Source organism: Aplidium turbinatum, chromosome 17 (genome assembly GCF_918807975.1).
Source record: "Aplidium turbinatum chromosome 17, kaAplTurb1.1, whole genome shotgun sequence".
NCBI classification, from domain to species: domain Eukaryota; kingdom Metazoa; phylum Chordata; class Ascidiacea; order Aplousobranchia; family Polyclinidae; genus Aplidium; species Aplidium turbinatum.
In genome coordinates, this window is record NC_137488.1 from 7,974,429 (window position 1) to 7,998,238 (window position 23,810).

The following is a 23,810-nucleotide window of genomic DNA, read 5'->3' on the forward strand; positions in this document are numbered from 1 at the left end:
TACTAATGGCCTTTCCTAAGGGCACAACGAGCGAACATGTTTTCTTTTCTTCATACTGCATCAGAGCTGGCCTGTAAGTTAGGCAGAAAAGGCATCAATACCATTTTTTTTTATTACGTATTATAAAGTTTTGGTAAAGAGTCCACTTTGTTGAACCAAAGACAAAAGTCTTTGGTATGAAACAATTAACGTTGGTTTCAATGGTCTGCTGCATTCGAAGTGAAAGATCGTTGATATGCGATGGGGTGCCGCCAACTATTTTCTTCTTCAGTAGGGTGCGGTGAGCTTAAAATGTTGGGAACCACTGGGCTAGAGAATCAATGCCTTTCTTTTTCAATAATTTTTTTGCTACAAATTACAGAACAGTGCAGAAATCTGCAATACAGAAATTAGCTTCTCACTAGCAGAAAGATTTTAAAACAAAGCTGCGATTGGTCAAATACTTTATTCTAAAATCAGCGCTCAGATGCTGCCAGACAGTAAATTAAAAAATAATGGTTAGAGACAACGGCAAAGGGTGTCACAAAAATCTTTCTGAACTGCTTTCTACTCTTTATTATTCAAAACACAAATCTCAGATGAATGATTTTATGATTTATACATACACAATTATGAAATCATCACATTGATTGGATTTGTAGAGACAGAAATAGATAGCAGGCCTGTATTATTGTGTAGCATTCGAAGTGATAACATGCTTCCACAGTTGAACAAACTTACAAGCCACAACAGAGCAGTAGTGCCAGCCAAACGAATAATATAAACATTGAGATGCAAAGGAGCAAAAATTTGATTGAGGGTCTTGTCCCCCCAGAAAATTTATTTTGGCAATTTTAGCTAGTTTTGACTAAATTCAACCATTTAAAAACTAAATTTCTGTAGGCTTTAGAGCAGGGGTCGGCAATCTACGGCCCGCGGGCCGGATCCGGCCCGCCAAGCAAAATTATCCGGCCCGCAGCATTTTTGCAAATTGTAGTTGGCGGGCCAAAACGAACATCCCATTATTTTATGCTGCCATTTGGTTTTACATAACCGAATTAAGATTACTAAATGTTATGTAAAACTTTCGCAATTTTTACTTTTCCATATTTATCCGTAACGCTCACTTGTAATCACGTAGCCTATGTACTTATGCCGCAACAATGCTTAGTTAGGGCATTGTCGCCATTTTGAATTTCCTTGATATTCTTTCTCTGTGAACTGCATTTTAGAGAGAGCGACGTTGCAGGCCTGACAGATAGTTTGATAGATTTGAAGTTTTAAGAATTAGTTTGTTTGAAGGTTGATAATTTAGAAATATGTGTAGCTTAGGAAGCAGGAATTGGCCTTTTTAGTGACAGCCGGTCCAGACTTTTAAATTACTTTATTTTTTAGAGTTATAATTTACTCCCAGTTCCATTTTTCCGTTTTTTTCAACAAGTGATTCTTGTCTTTGAAGAATTTGCTGCTTGTTAGAATCCACCAAGCATAGGAAATTATCACAAAGCGCCTTTGTACCCGCGACCTATCGATCACGGGTCGCTTTGTTATTGTAAACTAGGTTTGGGGCAAAATTTAGCTTAAGCTTGCAGAAGGTAGCATCAAGGTACTTGGCAGTTTCACCTTGAAGTCCGGTTATATTAGCCTATTTACTGCATGCTAGTTGCAGGCTACATGAGTTGCGTTAGTAATAGTCAATTAACCGTATATTTAACGGCAAGTTGAGAACACAACTTACTGATGACCACTTGCAAGATGTTATGATTCTTGCCTTATCCAACCTATCACCTGACCTTCAGAAACTTTCTAGCAGGAAACAACATCAAATATCACATTAATGTTGTGCTGTCAATAAATAAAGTACTTGGTGTTTTTCGTTACCAATTGTTACTAATTTTCTTTATATTAATCTATATAAGCCTATAGTAGCTAAATATGGAGATACTCTGATAAGAACGCCAATTTTAACAATATTATGAAAAGTAAAGAAAACGGAAGTGCAAATGGAACACTTGTACGGCCCGTTGACATCTGCGCAGTTTTGTTTTGGCCCGCGACTGAAGAAAGGTTGCCGACCCCTGCTTTAGAGCGACAAGGTTTGGTTTAAAAGGCAAGTTAAGCTTTGAATGTTTTTTATAACTTATGTTTCGACAAGTTTTGTCTAGTCTTGTACAAAGCTATTGACCAAAGAAGCTATTGACTATAATAGATCTGCTTCAGTTTTGGCAGAATGCACGTTAAACACTTTTCATGATTGCAAAGAACAAAATTATTGGCAATATTTGGAACTCTAAACCTTAAGAACAAAGTAATAATTAACTTCCACAAGGTGGCAGCACACACAATCATTTTAACTGCTACAGATCGTCACCAGATCAGGTCAGATTCCTTCCCAGGTTTGACCTGGTCGGATAAAGGTCTGCATCAGTCGAAGTGGCTGCTTGAGTGATCATGAAAATACATTAGTAACAATAAAATTAGCAATATCAGGGTGGGCAACCTGAAAAATATAATATTCAGTTAAAAAAACATAACAACCTTTGATAGTTTAATTCTACAGTATGTAGGACAACTAATTACAAGAAAAATTACTTTTTTACGAGAAATGAGATAATCTAATCGAAATCCAATGTATTTTTAAACTGATTGCAAGCGATGATTATATCAAAACTAAGCTTAAGTAAGTTAGAATAACACTTAACCATCACGCCAGTCAGGTAGGAAATTATAGCCTAATAGTTACTGGCAACTGTACTGCAAACTAAAATTAATTTATTTTTTCAGCTTTTAGCCTACTAGAAAACCACTGCAAGTAAGCTACATGTAAATATAAAATATCATTGCAAATATATACACATATGTGACATGGGAATGTTCAAACAGAAGTTGTTGAAAAAGTTGATGCTTTTAAAACAGGAAATTGTAAGAGCAAATGTTCCAACAGGATCAACATTTGCATAACCTTATTTGGGAAAAAAACACCTGAAAAAGAGAAAGAACCACAAAAGAGTGGAAACGAACTGCACATTGCTCACCCGTTGTTTAGAAACCTTACAACATGCAAAATTGTTCATAAATAACAAAAATTTGTTTTGTTATTGTGAAAAAAGGAGGTAAAACAATCGTTAGTTACCAGCACCGTTTTGCAGAATATTTAACTCTTCAAGAAATTTGACAATATCTTGAAAATTTGTTTTGTAGTTTTGTTCCAGTAGGCTTACTTAGGGTAGTAGTTATTTTTCGTTTTTATTTTACCTTTGTGTATACTCCGGGCTTGCTTGGCTGACCGCATATTGCTGGCCCATAAGATACAATGCCGTGCATGTAATACTTTCCATCATCATGCAAACAAAACAACGGTCCTCCGCTATCCCCCTGTGTGGCACAAAGTCATGTCACAAAATAAATAAATGATAGCTGAGCATTTGTTGCAATAAGTAAGAATTAAGTATTCCCACGTAGCAAACCAAGTTCTTTTCACCTTGTAAAGGGACTGATTTTTCTGGCTACATTTTTTGCCACTTGAAAAATAGAATGAATTGAAAATTTGTTTATTTTAACTTTTTGACCAAAAAAGGCAGAATTGAAAAAATTCCTCAATTGACTTTGCAAACATTTTCTCACTCTTTTGAACAGTTTACCTCATCTTTGTGCGTTTTGCTTATATTTGTGTATAAAGACATTGCGCTAATAACATGTTGTAACACATTAGTAGCCTAATGTGCAGACGTTAACTTTTGCAATATGCGAGTAGCCTTTAAACCGTTCCAAAATTTTTTTGCAAGGTACAATATAACAGTGCTGTGTTTTATCCTGTTGGACAAGCAAAAAGTCGAACAATGGACAATTGGAAAGTCGAGCCGGGATCTAGGACCAGACGTATCACCAATACGCCCTATTGTAGGCTACTTTCGTCAACTAATAATTAGCAAACTGTTCTTATCCATACTAAACAAAATTTTGATACCGGTTTATATTTAGAATATTTTTAGAAATTTTGATACCATTTTTTTAGTTTAGAATCTCATGCCCGCACTTACCATACATGAGTCCATCAGGTTTCCTCCTCCTGCGCAAAACTTTGGATCACCTGGAGTAACCACTCTGCTGTTATAGTCCAAAGAGGCACTTGTAACTAGAGCCGTGCAGAGTTGCAGTGGTGTAATGATCAGATCGAGTCGCATCAGTATGTCCGCTGTCACGTCAGGGTTCTGTGCTGTTCAATAAATACAGTACGATATATACAAGCTATAAAAAGTCTATAAAAACAAAAAATACAATCGGCTATTTTTGAAAACAAACGTTTTGGAAGAAAGCAGAAGGCAATGGTTTGGTGTTATAAAGTAGTCTTCGCTGTGTTTACTGTAAGTCCAATTATCTTGAACCGTGGCCTACGAAAACAGATGGCCTGGACACCGTGCACAAGCCTTCAGAACTGAAGGCTGAAGTCTGTTAAATAATGAAAAGCGTACTTTGGTTGGATATTCGTCAAGAATGTTCATTCAAGCACAATAGTGTTTTTTCTGATGACATGCAGCTTTAATATGAGAAAAAAAAATATCGTAGCATTTATCAAGCAACATACAAACACAATTCAATAATTTAAACATTGAATGGAATGCTTAAAGATGTACTGGTATTTCCGAAGTTTTACTGATATAATTATCACATTATCAATATGCTTACATACAGATTGCAAAAAAATCGACTGTGTGAAAGCGCATTCTCCAAAACGGACTTGCAGATTAAATGTGTTAAGTAAGGGCGTCTTCAAATAATACGCGTAAACAATAACATTAGATGTCAAACGAAAAGAAAACTAAAAAATACATGAAAGGGATAATTAGAGCAAACTTTTTGAATATTTTAATTGTGTATAATTACAGTCTGTTAACTCCGATGTACAACTGTTGTCTACACATAAAAGTATATTTTCAAAATGGAAAGTGAGGTTGATCATACTTTTCAAACCTAACCTAAGATATTCCTATCCCGGCTTTATCACTTTCAGTTCAGTTTCTTTTGAACTCCTCGGGGTATTCATTAAGGCATAGTTTTTAATGAATATATTAGACAATATCCGAGAATGTTTCGTTGTTATAGCACACTGAACTTGTACTGTTTTGCAATTAGCATGTATATAATTGTTTATACAGAATGACCTACAGAACGACCCTGTTAATCTTTGAAAAAAAAAAATCATACAAAACACAGACCATTGGACAAGGGTGTCAACAGGGACAGTCAGTGCACCTCTATCAATGGTGGTAAAATAGTCTTTATATTTCTCAAAATAATAATAAGTGTTATCATCATTTAATATTGGAATCTTTCGAGCACAAACTGCACTATGTTTAGTTACAACCCACTTGGCTCTTGGAATGCTATCTTTCCACTTTTGTTTCTTTACATCATCTTTTGGAAATTTATACACAGCTACTTTGATCTCGGAAGAATCATAATTTGAATTGCAGTGAGGCACACAGCATTTAAGAGGCATTATTTATTTATTGGGTAATCTGTAAAAATACTTGTCTATTAGCAAAAAGGGCTACACTGATGCAGGCCTATCATATAAAGTTTACTTGATGCTATCCTTAAACAGACACTGTGAATTGCCTTAATTTAACTACCAGTCTTCTTTGTTACTTTACTACCTCACTTAAGTTTTTACTGATGATGATGGCGTATGAGCAAATGATGATGATGGCAAAAGTTTTTACTGTGTTCAGCTAAAAACTTTTCAAGAATAGTCAGGACACTTAACACACTTTCGGGAGGCTACAAGTAGTGATTGTACAATATAAAAATATCTGGCCAACTAGGGCTTTCCAAATAATTTCATTGCCACAATGCCACTACCTGAGTGTATATTATGATAACCCTTCCTACTCTGAAACAACTAGCCTACTAGTTCCTTGTAAACCTTCTCAGGACTACAAAATAACCTCTAAATCATAAATCCTGCTTACAGATACCAACACATTACAGGTATTCTTTAGCATTTCAACTCTACTTCTGTAGGCTACATGCATCTTTGAGCTTCTGTTAATACTAGCGAATTCAGTAAAATGCTGCACTTGACTGCACCCAGCAGGCCCTAGCTAACAAAGCTTTCTATTTTATATCGTTTCAATGTCTACCGATGTTGAAACGACGTAAATAAAAACAAATTTTATCAATATTATTCTAGAATGTGACTCAACGATCGCAAGAAAAACCTCCCTTGGGAGACGTTTTTTCTTTATCACAAACTTGGGAGTCAGCCGTCAGTTCTGAAGGCTTGTGCACGTTGTCCAGGCCATCTATTTTCGTAGGCCATGTCTTGAACTGTTATCTGACATGACAAGGGTTGTTCAATTGTTCATCCATGATTACAAGCCTTAGCCTTACACGAAACCTAAGCACTACCCGAAAGCTACTTCAAACTTTAATCTCTCAACTTGTGAAACATATCATTTAAATTTCTCAGACCTTACAACAAATTAGAATCAAAATAAAATGAGAAGTTAATTTGCAAAATTCGACAGTCTCAAAAGTTTATTTTTAGGCTACTTTTAAAAATTAAAATTTGCTTTTCAGCTCTCACTTATGTCAGTAGTTTTGGAATCTTTGTTGCAATTGATTCAAAATACTTTTTATTTTTCTGATTCAGTAAATTAGACTTGATCTGTTTTGTTTGGATATCTGATTAATACTTTTCAAGTTCGAATTTAAGTTAAAATTTGGAAAAAGTTTGAGGTAATAAAGTTTCCGTTTAAATTTGCAGACCATGTGTTTTCTTTAATAAGAAAGTGCATTGCACAATGCACAGTTAGACCGAGAGCCTACGACAGAAGATTTCACCCCATAAGGTACAAAAGGTTTGACTCCTTGAAGTTACTGGGGTCAACCATGTCACTCACAAAAAGTATGGAAGATTGACCGCACCGGGTGGATCTGGACGCTAGAGCCCCCTAAAAAGCCCAAAAAAGGGGTTAATTTCACCCCATAAAGTACATGGACCAAACTTGGTGAATACGAAGTTCTATGTCAGGACATCACAAAAATATCAAATCTAACAATATTTTCGGGTGGAAAGGTGATGTAAGACCCCCCCGAAAGTGACCCCCCCGAAAGTGACCCCCCCGGGGGTTAATTTCACCCCATAAGGTACATGGACCAAAGTTGGTCAAAACGAAGTCTTATGTCAGGACATCACAAAAATATCAAATCTAACAATATTTTCGGGTGGAAAGGGGATGTAAGATGCCTTCAAAGTGACTTCCCTTAATGTGACCCCCTCGGAAAGTTTATTTCACCCCATAAAGTACATGGACCAAACTTGGTCAAAATGAAGTCTTATGTCAGGACATCACAAAAATATCAAATCTAACAATATTTTCGGGTGGAAAGGTGATGTAAGATGACTTCAAAGTGACTTCCCATAATGTGACCCCCTCGGAAGGTGTATTTCACCCCATAAAGTACATGGACCAAACTTGGTCAAAATGAAGTCTTATGTCAGGACATCACAAAAATATCAAATCTAACAATATTTTCGGGTGGAAAGGTGATGTAAGATGACTTCAAAGTGACTTCCCTTAATGTGACCCCCTCGGAAGGTGTATTTCACCCCATAAAGTACATGGACCAAACTTGGTCAAAACGAAGTCTTATGTCAGGACATCACAAAAATATCAAATCTAACAATAGTTTTTGGAGGAAAGATGATGTAAGACTCCCCCAAAGTGACCCCCCAGGGGTTAATTGCACCCCATAAGGTAGGCTACATGGACTAAAGTAGGTTAAATCGAAGTCTTATTTCACAGCATAACAAAAATATCAAATCTAACAATATTTTCGGGTGGAAAGGTGATGTAAGATGTCATCAAAGTAACCCCCAGAGGGTTTATTTCATCATAGAGTACATGGACCAAACGTGGTCAAAACGAAGTCTTATAGGTCCTAGGACACCACAAAATATCAAATCTAACAATACTCTCAGTTGGGAAGATGATAAAAGACCTACCCAAAAGTGAATCTCCTCCTATAGTTTAATTTACTTCATTCCTTACTCGAACCAACCTTGGTGTAACGGAAGTGCTATGCCAGGACAGTACCAATGGATTAAATTTAAAAATATTTTTACATAGGTTTTGGTGAAATACATTCACAAGCTGTCCCATGATGCATGAAATGGAACCATAGCCTACTTTACAAAAAGTTTTGTATAAATCATATTCAGTCAATCGAAAAAAGGCAACAGGACACGACAATACATGGCTTTGTAACACCAAAAACAGAAAGTACATAAGAAGCATATAGGCTACAGTCATGGGCGCCGATCGCTCTCTAAGATTGGTGGGGACATTTACTAGGAAAGAAAGGGCAGACGAGCGAAGCGAGCTGAAAGATTGGGGTCTGTTCAACAAACAAACAAATAGGCCTACAGTAGATAGGCTACAAGTCTAATGCGATGTATTTTAATTGTCAGTGTCAGCATTGGACAGCAGAAGTCCAAACACTGCAACTCGGCAACGAGTCTCCGGCGAATTAAAAACGAAGTCCTTGGTTGATCCTTGGCTTGTAATGAAGGTTGATCGAATTCAAAAATTTAATGTGCACATAGCAGACCATTGCATGATTTGGCCGTTTCTGTGTCATGGTAGATCGTAACAAAGTTTTGATACGTCGCAAAGTTGAAAATGAGCGTTCAGCTGAACACGAGCGGGCTGGTGATATGAGCAAAAGTTCCACTTGCGGAAACATTTGTCGAACAGCGGATGGTATCTTCTTGAATATCATTCGAAAATCTTGTGCAAGGGACTCTGTGTCAAAGAACTGAAGATAATCGTCTACCAAATGTGATTGTAGCTTTCCACTAAAGAGTGATTCTTGTAGAATTTTGTAGTGCTCAAGATCGGTCGACTTGAAATAGTCAGTAAAATTTTGCTGCGAGCTGTCAATGATTGCAAAATACTCTGACCGATCGATCTTGAAGTTTAGGAGGTTGACCATGGCCATGTCCATACTGAAGACGATTTGGAACGTGACAAGTCTTTTAAAAATTGGGTAGGGTAAGAGTTTTTTCAATTGAAAAAAAGCTGCCTGCCAGCCTTCCAACTGCTGATTTTCTTATATACAATTTTTTGCCAAACCGGTAAAGACATTTCAGCAGCTCTTAACCTCAATGTAATAATAACTGAAAAAATAGCTTTTTTCTTATACAAAAGTAACACAAGCTACACTTACTGCACTACATGCTTGTACGACTCTTTCAAAGTAATTCTAAAACTCTGCACTGTGTGGCCCTGGCGTAACCAAATTAAATACAATTTGCGAGTTACACCAGGGTTTCTCTGCCTAATAAAACATTTCTACTACGGTTGGGGCTTCCTCGCATAAAACAAAAATGTTGTCCCCTCCTTTCAATATATTTTAAACGTTTGACTGGTAAAATTGTAACATTCGGGTAATATTTTCCCTTTTACGTTACAAAAATAATGTAAAAAGATGATGGGGACATGTAAAAAGATGGTGGGGACATGTAAAAAGATGGTGGGGACATGTCCCCACTGTCCTATAGGGATCGGCGCCCGTGGCTACAGTAGCCAGAAAATTGATCCAAGATTTTGATACGACCACTAAATGTTGACTTAATTGAACAACTGACTATCCAAATAAGACGAAGAATAAGACGAAGAAAGTGAAAGCGACAGCAGTGACAATGAAGAATAAAGAAACGACCGTTTACATTTACACAAACAATCTCTGTTTATGAATAAACAGTTACAATAACTGATTAGAGACATGAAGCAAATGGCATTAAACAAAAATTTACTATATTGGGTTTATTGGGTTATTTATCGTAGCAGCTGGAAAATGTTCATTACTGCCTGAATTAACATTCCAAATGATTCACTTCGAAACGTTTTGATTTGAATAGTCAGTTGTTCGATTAATTCAACATTTAGTGGTCGTATCAAGATCTTCGATCAATTTTCTGGCTACTGTAGCCTATATGCTTCTCATGTACTTTCTGTTTTTGGTGTTACAAAGCCATGTATTGTCATGTCCTGTTGCCTTTTTTCGATTGACTGAACATGATTTATACAAAAACTTTTTGTAAAGTAGGCTATAGTTCCATTTCATGCATCATGGGACAGCTTGTGAATGTATTTCACCAAAACCTATATAAAAATATTTTTAGATTTAATCCATTGGTACTGTCCTGGCATAGCACTTCCGTTACACCAAGGTTGGTTCGAGTAAGGGATAAAATAAATTAAACTATAGGAGGAGATTCACTTTTGGGTAGGTCTTTTATCATCTTCCCAACTGAGAGTATTGTTAGATTTGATATTTTGTGGTGTCCTATAAGACTTCGTTTTGACCACGTTTGGTCCATGTACTCTGTGGTGAAATAAACCCTCTTAGGGTTACTTTGATGACATCTTACATCACCTTTCCACCCGAAAATATTGTTAGATTTGATATTTTTGTTATGCCGTGAAACAAGACTTCGATTTAACCTACTTTAGTCCATGTAGCCTACCTTATGGGGTGCAATTAATCCCCTGGGGGGTCACTTTGGGGGGTCTTACATCATCTTTCCTCCCAAAACTATTGTTAGATTTGATATTTTTGTGATGTCCTGACATAAGACTTCGTTTTGACCAAGTTTGGTCCATGTACTTTATGGGGTGAAATACACCTTCCGAGGGGGTCACATTAAGGGAAGTCACTTTGAAGTCATCTTACATCACCTTTCCACCCGAAAATATTGTTAGATTTGATATTTTTGTGATGTCCTGACATAAGACTTCATTTTGACCAAGTTTGGTCCATGTACTTTATGGGGTGAAATAAACTTTCCGAGGGGGTCACATTAAGGGAAGTCACTTTGAAGGCATCTTACATCACCTTTCCACCCGAAAATATTGTTAGATTTGATATTTTTGTGATGTCCTGACATAAGACTTCGTTTTGACCAACTTTGGTCCATGTACCTTATGGGGTGAAATCAACCCCCGGGGGGTCACTTTCAGGGGGGTCTTACATCACCTTTCCACCCGAAAATATTGTTAGATTTGATATTTTTGTGATGTCCTGACATAGAACTTCGTATTCACCAAGTTTGGTCCATGTACTTTATGGGGTGAAATTAACCCCCTTTTTGGGCTTTTTAGGGGGCTCTAGGGACCAGATCCACCCGGCGCGGTCAATCTTCCATACTTTTTGTGAGTGACATGGTTGACCCCAGTAACTTCAAGGGATCAAACCTTTTGTACCTTATGGGGTGAAATCTTCTGTCGTAGGCTCCCAGACTAAGTGTAGCGGACGTTAAATTGTTTGGACATCAGCCCATAGCTAGCTGTAAATGCTACAGCAACATTCCGAGTACCAGCTTGTAGTGAGAATGATCTTGAGAATGATATCTAGTTTTTCTGTTAGTATGAGTTATTGCAAGGAAAGGAACGAGCTTCCAGATTGAAAATGTTGCAGCCAAATAATGCCTTTATTACAAGTAGAACGAATTGAACTGATTCAGAACATAGAAATTAAACAATAACCACAACTAAACTGACACCGTGACTTCCAAGAAAAGAATCCGTGTTGAACTGACTAAAATAACGCACCACCACATTGAGTGACAAAAACCATACTGAATTACTGATACTGACTTTTTGTTTAACACTAAGCGGTTGATTTTAAGGAAGCTCAGTGTGATTAGAATGCTCCAAGCAATGCAGCATGCGGCAAATGCACAACGTAAAACTATGTATATCGAACCCTAATAAGTTGTATAAATTCTAAGGAAACGCTCAAATTCTGGCCAGCGTTTCAAATTCGTTACAAACACAGATTTCACAACGGCAATAAGACGCAAGGAAACATATGAAAAGCCGCAGGTGCTATACACACAGCACCGAAAGGATTTTAAAATGAGTTAAAAATTCTTTCAGTTACACTTACGCATTTGTAGTTATCACTTAATTATCATGCACAAAGGCACAATGATTGTTTTAGCTGTGTTGTGTTTCTTCGGAGACTTTAGCCACTCTAAAACTACCTTCATGTTTGTCTGCTTTTTCTGCTATGAACCAATGTTTTAAAGTAACTTACAAAGAAAAAGGAGAGGCATAGCTTGATTGATTATGAAGCTTTGCATCCTTGAACTGAAAAAGTCTCTTTAAAAGAAACTTAAACCTGGCAGTTTCGCATACTTGTAGAAATTTTGTACCACTGACGCAAGCCCGGTCGCCGAGGCTTAGAAAGTGTAGTTTTTGCTTGTTGAAGTGTCGTTGCATGTAAATTGAAGTATCCACTAGGTACCGCTGAATGGAGAGCTATCCTGAAAAGCGTTGCTCAATAGTAACCCCGAGAGTCGAACCAGCCCTGCTTGTTCACAGGTTCAGGTGTTCATTTTATTTATCTTTTCAATAAAAGGACTTGAAAAACATATAGTAGATGTAGAATTTTTTTATAGATTAGGCTATTGCAGTTCTGTAGACCAGCGGTTTTCAACTTTTTTGATCTACGGCCCACCAAAGAATTTCGAAATTTACCGCTGCACATTGCCTTCTAGCGTCATTGTTTTTTGTCGAGATATTGCCTTTCATCAACGTTTTCTTATCCGCTGGTACGTTAAACAAACTATGCATGATAGAAGTTACTTGCAAAATATCCACTTGCAAAATATTCACTTGCAGAATAACATGGTCAAACTGTGTTTCAAATCAATGTGCGGACTGCGGTATGCAAGAAAAATCATTTTGCCTACTTTACTGCAATGTGAGCAATGATGCCAAGGTGGGAATTTCTGTCCAAGTAAATTTGCATTTCAAACAATTTTCGCTAAAATGTCGACTAATTGATTTAGACTTTTTTATAGGTGCTTCTGTTTTGGATACATTTGATGGTCAAGCGATTGGGCAGTTAATGGTTGGTAATTTACAGGAGCGTACAGTAACATGAAAGCAAATGCTCTCTTCTAAACAAATTTCTTGCAGCTTGTGGTACAGCTGCAACATTTTTTTTTTTTTAAGAAATATGGAACGCTTCACGATTTTGCGTGTCATCCTTGCGCAGGGGCCATGCTATTTTTCTCTGTATTGTTCCAATTTTAGTAGGCCTATATGTACTGCCGAAGCAAGTACTACAGCTGCAACGTTGAAATCACCAGACGTTTGCGCACACTTGCGGCCCTCTTGCGGCACACCAGTGTTCTACAGCACATAGTTTTGGAATCTCTGCTGTAGACTACTGGCTGAGCATTTGCATAGCTACAGTAGAACTTGTTAAGTACAAAAATAAAGCGTGTCTTACACGTCAGTCCCCATCCCAACACCGTACAAGTACGACCAGCAAAGGTTGGAACAACAAGATTATCCGTAGGTGTTCCTCCAGGTGCCACACAGATGGGTCGTATAAGGCTGTTGAATACTACTGGTTCATTCATCTAAAAGTAAAATCGATTTATATTTAATACAAGCATCAATGCATAATGTACGTACAGTAAAGAATGATATCATTAGCTTGGTGTAAAGCTTCACTTGTTCAGTTTTACCTAATCGAAATTTTAACCTTGTTTGTTTTCAAAAGGAAAAAAAATAACAACATATTTTTAATATTATTCAATGTATTAATTAAGCTTTCTTTTTTATTAGATGTTTCAAAACGCACTGCTTTGCAATTGAGTAGGCTAGCCTACTTTGTTCATTACACAATCCAAAAAGTGGTTTTGTAGCTTTGTGCAGCCAAGTTGATAAAATATTAGCCTGTTTACCTACTTACTTCTAATAAAGCAATGTCATTGTTGAATGAAATACTATCGTATGAGGAGGGAACCAAAAGTCTCGTCAGGGTACGGGTTTCTTCTTCACCGGTCAATTGACTGATTGTATGAGCGCCAAGAAGTAATCCATAGAGAGCAGCATTTAGTCTGAAAATAAAATCAGAAACATGAATGGTTTACATTTCTAATTTATACTGTAGTGTAATTCTATCATTGTTCAGTGGTCGTAGCCGTATGTTAAAAGCTGTTATATTTTTGTACCTTGTAGTTTCAGTGTATGTACTGAAACATCTTTATTATAACAGTCTACGCCAGTTTCTAATTCGATAATTCGATTATGGCCGTTCGAAGCCGTATAAAACTTTGAAGCATTGCTATATGATAACTGTGAGTGAAACTTAGTTTTTGTTATTAGTCGCGATTCACCCGGATGAGTTAACTGTTTTCTTTGGCAAGTTAAACTTTGTTTGTTATTTGAAACTTGTATTGGTTGGCGCCCTAATCTATAAGTAAGGACAGGAGTGTAAATTTTAATTACAACTTTGGCCATAATGTTGAGACACATAAGATATTCTGAGACCTCTGTTGACAGGAACTGCAGGAAATACAAAACAACATTTCATCAATTCGACTTAATGTAGGACAGAGCATTCAATAAGAGGCAACTCAAATGAACTATCAAGGGTGGATAACAAGTAGCCTACTGCAAGTTACTCATATAGCATAAATGTGTCTAAATTTGCTTTTATAATGGACTCTTTCGTATATGTCTTGCACTTATGGAAGTACACTGCGCTGACAGACATTTGCAGTGAAGTGTGGGCAGTGGGCAGATTTTTTTGCTCGCCACATTACTAGTCATAGTCTATAACGGGGTTCCCAACCTTTTTTTACACAGTGGCCCTCTTTGAAAATTTTGAAAAATCAATGGCCCCCTATTTTTTCAATCTTTTGAAAAAATTAAAAACGTTATTTTAATTAAAAAAACTTACAATACAGTAATCGGTAAAGACCATTTCATGAAGATTTGGGCAAAATGTACTAGTATTTTTATTAAATTTTAATTTATTTCTTTTGTTATAGAGTGTTGGAGTGGACTTAGAGATAATAAATTAATAAAAACTATTATTTTTCAATTTTTTTCCATGGCCCACTAGGGGGCCATGGCCCCCAGGTTGGAAACCCCTGGTCTATAACGTGGACCTCTCCATAATAGCGACGTCCACGCCTATAGATACACGTACAGTCGTACACTTGTTTTTGAAATTTACCTCACATATTATTCTTCATTTGTAAATTGCTCAAAATGTCGCGACCGTTTTAAATCTTTGTATTTTGGAGTCTCGTGCACGCTTTAAAGTTACTGTTATGTCGATTTTATAGTTTTAGACCACTATTTAGGTTACTTTTTACCCATTATGCCATGATAGGTATTATTTTTCGCTTTAATGGAGGAAATAAAAAGAAACTGAAATTCTTCAACAATTACTAGTAGCCTACGATAACTCTGTTTATTTTAGCCCAAACCACAGATTAGGCTATCATCTGTAACAAAAAGATGCAAAAGTAATTAGGAATTTTAGATATGTAGACTCACGTCTGAAAGCAATGAGCGGCTGATATGACCCATCTGTTTGTTACCAAGCTTCCGCCACAAATGCCGCCGCTTTGTATTCCGCCGTCAGCTGCCGAATTATCGAGCTCATAAACATAAACCATCCATGGCCATTCTCCTGGCACTGCTTCCACACCGCCTATTAACAACCCCATTCAAAATCTTCCCAGTTGTACTGTCATACCTAATCACCAATATACGTAAGCCTACTTTAGTGGTAAAAGAGCCTAACATTTTAGGCCTTAGTCCAGAAAATTTTAATATTTTAGGCCTTAGTCTGAAAATTTATTTCAAGTCTGAAATTTTGCCAAAAGTTAAATGTTTTAAATAAATAAAATTGGCAAAGAACAATGGATCTGTATAAAGATCTACAAAGTGAATAAGTTTTAAGAAGGGGAGGATGTGTGTATTAATTTTTACCCCAACTGTACCTTTTTAAGAATTTTAAAATGTTTAGAATTTTAGGATGTAACAAAATATTCTAAGACCTCCAGTATAATGATTTTGAATTTTTTTTTTGAACTTTCATCATTCTCACCATCTTCTTGGTATCTTTTTCTTACATCTCGCATCCGCTGTTATGAGGGAACCAAGGTAGGCTATAGTTGAAAAAAGATATTTTCTTACTCTCTCCCTAGTATAGGCTCTAATGCAGGGGTTCTTAAACTTTTTTTTTTATCGCGGACCCCTTAGAAACAATTTTGGTTTGCGTGGACTTCCTTTGTGGCCTAGTCCAAAAATTTTTTGATCAGCATGAATTGGACATATCGCAATAAAATTAAAATGAATTGGTAACAAAATTTATGCAAGCCATGGCTCTCTTTACCAAAAGAGGATATGCTTGCGTCAACGAACTCCAATAATACTGTAATCGCCAATACTTTTCGAATTGAAGGACATTCTTAATGATTTCATTGCCCTTAGTTCAATGAACTCATCTTTTGCAAGGTCCTCATCGCTGATAGATTCCAGTTCAACGAGGAAAGGGTAACATATCCATGCTGTATTTTTAATATCCTTTGCGGCGAAGCAGTAACCTCTGAAAGAGTTTTACAATGCTTCCAAAGTCTGCACAGTGCACATGCCTGTGTGCAGAGAAGATGGTAGAGCATTACAAATTGCAGTTCCATTTTAAAGCATCAATTCTTCCAACGTTGAGAAATTAGAATAGTTGTTAGTCTCCGATCTTCTTTTCCACAGAGATAACTTGTCCTGAAAAGCTTTAAGTTTTTCAGAAGCGTCCTTACTTGTAACGGCAGGGCCTTGAATAGAACGATGTACCGGTACCTCATTCATATGAGTAAAACATCCGCCAAGTAAGCTAACCCTTGAATAAACTCTTCACTGTTAAACTGCTTTGAGAGTTCAATATTTTTGCCTCTTAGAAAAAAAGAAAAAGCGCTTCAAAACCTGTCCCCTTGACAGCCAGCGAACTTCTGTACCAGTGTTATAGAAGAGAACTTCATGGTCTGCTCAAATTTCTTGACATAATCTCTTGAATATTCGGTGGTTCAAAGCACAAGCTCTGATAAAATGAGCAATTTTCACATTACCAGACTAAATTTGTTGGGAGAGTTTTTCGATGCTAATGCATGGCGATGTAAAAAGCAATGAGTAACGATGACCTGAGGAAAATCATCAGCGTTGTTTCAACTTAATCTCTTTTCTTTTGAAAAATTTATTCCATTTTTGGAATTATACACTAAGATTTCCATTGGGCCTTCATGGACCCCCTAAAACTAGTCCGTGGACCCCTTGGGGGTCTACGGACCCCAGTTTATGAACCCCTGCTCTAATGTAAAGTGAGGTGAGGTTCAAGACAGTGTTTGGAGATAGCCATGCATTTTGTTTTCTTATAAACTCTAACTGAAAATTACTCTTCAGAAGCACCGTATTCACGTTGCGTAAAAATTGCCTCATAGGCCTATTGTATTTACGTAACTTTTTTTTACTGCATTTGAAGTTCAAATAGCTTATTATTTACTAGTTCAACAAAACTTTTTAAAATATTCCAAGACAATCAAAACAGTTTTTCTGGGCTAGGGTTTTTTGTAAGTGATCAATCTGCCCATGTGGATGTGTGCTCACGACTACGCGCATAAGCAAAAGCATGATATATCAGTAAATCCAAATACTTTGTAGCCTACTGTATGGAAGAGATAGAGACTACCACACTAAATTGTTAGATTCAAGGGTATTGCACAGCTGTTGGCTTGGTCAGTCTGTAGACTACGTATCATTCTTACCAAAATAGAACTTTTAATCTTTTTCTTGAATAAGATAGATATGTAGGTTAGCAACAAAAGAAGCCAAACTTGTGTGGCGAAAGCTCTACTATCTACACTTGGATTTATCAATTTAGTGCGATATTATTTCTTTGATTGATATTTATCGCGCATTGTATCTATTTGGATCATCGGTAATTTCAAAGGAAGACTCTCAATGAAAGTTCAGTCACGGAATTTTATTCACTCTTTTGTGAAGAAAAGTGCATTGATTTTTGTTTGTCGTATCCAGGCTTACACCTGGTGGTTGAAGATTTAGATTAAGTGGACGGGAAGGCAAGGAAGCCAATCTTCGTGTCCACCTTCAGGAATGCCTTAAAGTGTCCTACCAAAGACACAGCCGCATGCTCTTGAGCGGTGTCGAACCGGCGCCCTTTCGATTGCCGTTCCAGGGTTTTCACCACTCGGCTATGCAGCCGGCAATTGATATTTTTGTAATTATTCATGTAAGATTGTATGTGAAACATCCTCCAGGCTAAAGTCCCTGATTGTAAACGCAGATTTCAACTTCTTTTTACCAAAGCTCTCAGAATACCTTTTTGTATCTTAAAATCAGGGCTAAAGTTAAATTAAAAAAGTTTTGTCAAATACCCTTTCCCCACTAGTTAAAGCTCAAGTCTGTCGCTACTTTGCTTCACACGCAAGCTTAAATAAATCAAAAGTTACGATCCAGCTCACAAGTCTGCAGAAGCAGAGCATTAAAATTTTGCAGACGAGTCTAAGTTCACTTTGACTCATTTTGAGAAAGAAGTGGGGTATGTGCTAACTTATGATAGTTGGCCATAGAAGAAACATTAAAGATTAAATGCAGGTACCGTGAACATAAGTACATACGATCGAAGTAAAAAGGCTAGTCACTCCACAAGACACTTATGTTAGCCGCACGCTATACATTTCTGCTCTATTAAAACACTTTAAACAAAATCCTTTTTTTAGTGCAAGTTGAACAATGTTTTCTTAGGGTCATTTCTGGTTTGTGTATCACACTTTGTGTTTGACATGGGCTTAGATGAAGTGCGACAAGTCAGAATAGGCATTTCTAATAACTTCCAAACGATACATTTCCTGCTTTAAACTATACAAGATAACTAAAGACAAAGCTTTCAAAAACAAGAATTACCATTATACTTTTCTGTCAGGAAGGTGTCAGACACCATTATCATACATACCTATAATTCTTGGATTGATGAGGCTTAACAGAAGCGGAGGGATGGCGGGAGCTAAAAAAAAGGTTTCATAAAAATATCAGTTTTTGTGGCTGAGTGTTTGTATAAATCAGCTTGCTTTAAATTAGTCACAGTTTATGGCACATACAATCACAAAAACTTATGTATTAATAAACCAAGCTTTGACTCTCATTTTACTTTCCAAAAACAAACAAGTGAGTGAAATTTCCTTTGTCTACCTGCTGCTACAGAAGGAACGTTATCGACTGGAGACCCACACGTTGCAAAGTCATCTTCTTCAAGCCGGGTGACTAAAAATAAAGGCACAAAATGATTAAATGAGCTTCAAAACGAGTTTTGCAATGCTCATCAAACGCTTTAAGTTATCGAAACCGTGCCGAAATCGGATGCAATATTAAGCCAATGCTTTTCAGTAATATATTCACATGTGGTCCTTTTTTTTTTACAAAACTAGGCTGTCTAAATTGAAATTAAACGCAAATGCTTTCAATTTAATGAATAGGCTGCATTAATTCAGTTTGTGTGAGACGAGCAATACCTCTTCACCACTGCAAGAACATTGTAAGAATGTAACGTGATTTTAACCATAGCCAAACTCACAGAAATAATTTATCGGATGAAGAATCATTCATAGGGCTCGATAATCTTCTGGTTCTAATTATTATTACAACTTTGTAATTCCCTCTCAACAGTTACTTTTTCCCTCTTAAATATTTTTTTGTAGGTATGTCACTACATTTATGACGATTACTTGCAGATTCGAGCTCTGGGTCTTTAGAAACTCAAAACCTTTGTTCCGTTTCGCTTATTTATTTTAAACACAGCCAAGACACAATAATACAACAGGGTTGAGGAGTTAAGTTATAATATGCCTAATACTCAAACTTGTTGTACTGTTGTGTCTTGCTTGTCTTTGGTACAAAAAAGAAAACTCTCTCCCAAAACTATATTACTGTATTTATTCTATCGTCCAAATCACGAAATTACTTGAGCGTTAAATGAAAAACATCAAGCTGCAATACCCCACAGCAATAGAGCATTGCCAATAGTGACATAACTTACTGAAGAATGTATTTTTTGAGCAGGGAACAGAGTCAGAGGCATTCCAACAGCATCTAAATCGTTCGCAGGCAGATCTAATCAAAGTAAGAATACATTCTGGTTTTGCCGCTTCGATAAAACAGGAAATCACATCTACATCTCGTTTTTAACAACTTTCTCATACATTTCTGTTTAAGGCTTATACAAATATACAATATAGTAGCATACTAGTGCCACAGCCTACCACCTTTGTGCTCCCGAATGAAAAATGTCACTCCCCTTCCCCCAGTTTAAGAACCATTGTTCTACAAAAAATTTGGGAGTGCAGCCCCTGCACAGGGACGTAGCCATGGCGGGCTTGAGGGAGCAATCGCTACCCCAAACTCTTCTCTTACCCCCTCAAAAATATACTTTTAATATTTTTACAATAGAGTTTGCCTAATTTGTCACCTCAAGGGGAGTAAACAAAAGTGACGAATTAGACGAACTCACGTATTATACAAACAGGTCAGTCTTATAAATTATGCATCTGAAACCGAACAAATGTGACGAATAAGGGAAACTGACAAATTAAACGATAATAAATGAGACAAATTCTACTGTGCAACGTTTTAATGCTATTGTATTACATGTTGAATGACGTTTCACAAATGTCTGGCTGCATTCAGCAGCTATTTTTTTGACCAAACTATTGGTTTTAAACATTACAATATTTGCCCCTCAACAGTTGTTATTGCCCCAGATTAATTTCTTGCATTCTTCCTATGACTGTAGGCTAGACTATCACAAGCTGTTGAAATGATAACTAGCTTTTATGTTCAACGTTTCGTCAGTCAGCGTGACTGACTGCATCATGGGGGTTGAAACAAGTAAAACTACTTGTTTGCCAGCAAATGGCACAACACAGAAGCATATTCATTTGTCACATTGCTGGTAAACAAATAGTTTTACCTGTTTCAACCCCCATGATACAGTCAGTCGTGCTTACTGACGAAACGTCGAGCATAAAAAGCTAGTTATCACTTTAACATCTTGTGGTAGTCTAATCTATAGTCACCGGAAGAATGCAAGAAATTATATAAATAACGATGTAGCCTTCACGGCGGATAATGCTGATAGATTTACATGAAGATTTCAACCTTCGAACTTGAATTCGACACTTGTTAATAGGTCAATGGCGCCACATTGGGGTTTGGTCAAGCACTTTTATTTACCCGCTACTTCTAACATTATCAATGCAGTTTTGATCTCATAGCTCTCATATACGTTGTTGCTACCACAGAAATCTGTTGGTGCTATTCAATAAATAATTCTATAAGTTTTAATTTTCATAAGTAGGTAAAAGAAGAATGAGTTAGATAAAGTCAAAATTTTGTTAATAATCTACTACACTACTGTATGTACTGTACAGTATAACAATGATTTGCCATTTGTTCTAACAGATGATTCTAAGCGATGATTATCCTTCTGTGTTTGATCTAATTGGTAGCCTAATTGGCCCGTTGAATAAGCACATGTCCATACCATAAAAACTACCCTGACAGCAAATCAGTCTGCAGACGTTGAATCAATGTGAAAAGCGACTGATTTGCTGTCTGGGTCTGTGGGTCATCATAATACAATTTCAACAGATTCTTGATACTAACTAAGAAATCGCCATTTATCAGATTTTAGCACCTCGATACGATGCCTCGGGTGCAAGGCACACGCCTGGAAATATGGCATCCTGCAACAATGGAAGAAGATCCGAAGCGGAGAAACTCTCGTATTGGAATCTGTCCTCTTCCCCTTGGAGGTACTTTATGAAAATAAAAAAATTGTTGTCAACAAGTTTGACTTTTCACAATAATTTCAAATACATTGTCCACCAAAATATATATTTAATATGCCAATACAGTACATGCTGTAGTGATAAGTTTCCACACCCTGGTGCGTAACGGCAAATTCGCTTTTAAGTAGGATATATAGGCTAATGAAGAAATCGTCAATGCTGCATACTGAAACAAAAAGCTGTGCTTGCCGCTTACCAACTAAACGATTTTAAAAAGCGGTAGCTTGTTTCCACATTCAGCTATTCGCTGTACTTTTATATATCGTTTTGCACTTAAAATTTGCAACAACAAAAAAATTCTTACATGTTTCCAACAGTCAACAGTCCTCTAAATTAACGAATAACCTAACAATATTATGTTTGATGTTGCAGCCTAAGCACCAAGGTGTTAATGTTGTAAATCTTAACAATTAACGTACCAGAAGGTAAAAGCCTGGATGGTAACCGAGTGGGAACAAATTCAAAGCTTAAAGGACGTCTAGTGTTGGTAGGTCTTGGTCTTTGAAACTGCCTGCGTACCGGCCTGAATTGACGAGGTCTTTGGTTTTGCGAAGGAAAGAAAACGTTGTTGTTAGTTTGTTGTTGTTGTTGTTGTTGTTGCCTAAGAACGGAGATGGGAAAAAGCGGAAGAAGAGTCGTAGTTGGAAAAAAAGTTGTCGGAATAGGAGTCGTGGTTGGAGGAAGAGTTGAAGGCCGAATGACTGCAACTCCTTGTTGTAGTTGTGGAGTGGCAGGCGATTGTAAAGTGACAAAAAGGGGAAGGAACCAATTCATTTTTAATAATAAAAGGCATCTAACACTTGTAACAGGCAACAGCGACAATGTTTTGTCTGGTGTTATCTGAAAAGCAAAACTTTGTATAAAAAGCAGGATGGAAACCAAAGAAATTAATTCACAGTTCTTGGAATAGAGTTTAAGCTTTTAGGAAGTTTCAAAGTTTTTTTTTCCTTTGTGATAGCCTACACTGCAGTATTAAAAAAGAAAAAACGATTAAGTTCAATTCAGCGCATTGTTTTCTTCACTGGAACTATGCACTAGAACCTTGAATTTCTAGAAGTAGGCTACCGGATGCAAAACTACCTTCTCAGAGTAGAGTGAGTTAAATAAAAAGTTAAAAAGTTGCCAAGCGTTTTTTTTAGCAAAAACTGCTTTTACTGACTTTCTCAGATATAAACCGATTCTTGTTGGTTAATCCATCTCAAATTGACAAAATCCCACAACTTTAATTTATCAACTCCTCACTGCAACAGTATTTGAAAATGGAAGCTGTTTAAAGGAATCAGGCTTCAGGCTAGAAAACAAAAATTCATCAAATAAGCTTCTGCTACCTAAAGCCATCCATTTATTTGAAAGAAGCATTACTGTAGGAAACAAACTTTTAGAGCTATATCTTTACTTTTTTTAAATTGTAATTTTTGAAGAGCTCAGTAGGCTACATTTATAAACACCATAATATTGAGAATTAAATTTTTGTGATATCCGAGCTTACATGTGGTGTGATGAATTTTGAAGTGATTTTTTTGGAATAACTTATAAAGGTTTACAAGTTTTGTGCTAGGTTTGGCTGGAATGCATTGGTCTACTTTTGAACAACGCGATTAAAAATACCATGTTGTTAAAAAATTAAAAAACATCTGGCAACACTTTTGCATACCGTTTCCTACTCTCAAAACCAGGATAGTGTAGGCCAGGGGTCACCAACCTTTTTTGCATGCGGGCCACTTTAGCACAAGGAAAGCTGTGGCGGGCCGCACTAATAAAATTCTAGGTAGGTTGACTCTTATGCTAGAAAAGAACGCATTTCGTACCCAGTATCCAGCGTTACATGTTGTTAATATTTATCATAGAATACCGCAGCAACAAATTAGTTGAACAACGCTACTGCCAGGCCAAGCTTTAATACACCACTTTTGACTTCTTTAGCAATGCTTAATAAAAGAGGCCACTTGTTTTGCGCACTGATAACGAGCCGAGCGGTTTCGACAAAATATTCATCGCCAAGCAAGAGTGGTGTTGTCACTTCGCTTCACAAAAGATATCTTGCAATTAACGGTTTCAGTAAACAAGGAAACGTTTGACCCATTGCAATACA

General features: G+C 36.8%; 1 protein-coding gene and 1 pseudogene across 1 annotated transcript; both read right to left on the bottom strand.

Moving 5' to 3' along the window:
• Positions 1 to 211: 211 nt before the first annotated feature.
• On the bottom strand, positions 212 to 22,541 carry LOC145786979 (transmembrane protease serine 12-like). Its single transcript, XM_082598729.1, has 11 exons — positions 22,138 to 22,541; positions 21,565 to 21,685; positions 19,909 to 19,982; positions 19,065 to 19,136; positions 18,829 to 18,879; positions 15,357 to 15,513; positions 13,759 to 13,906; positions 13,291 to 13,423; positions 4,020 to 4,195; positions 3,235 to 3,354; positions 212 to 2,479 (listed from the first exon to the last, which is right to left on the bottom strand). Exons 1-11 carry the CDS (start codon positions 22,490 to 22,492, stop codon positions 2,429 to 2,431), a joined length of 1,458 nt encoding a protein of 485 aa, XP_082454855.1. The 5' UTR covers positions 22,493 to 22,541; the 3' UTR covers positions 212 to 2,428.
• On the bottom strand, positions 13,009 to 13,121 carry LOC145787036 (U6 spliceosomal RNA; annotated as a pseudogene).
• Positions 22,542 to 23,810: the final 1,269 nt, after the last annotated feature.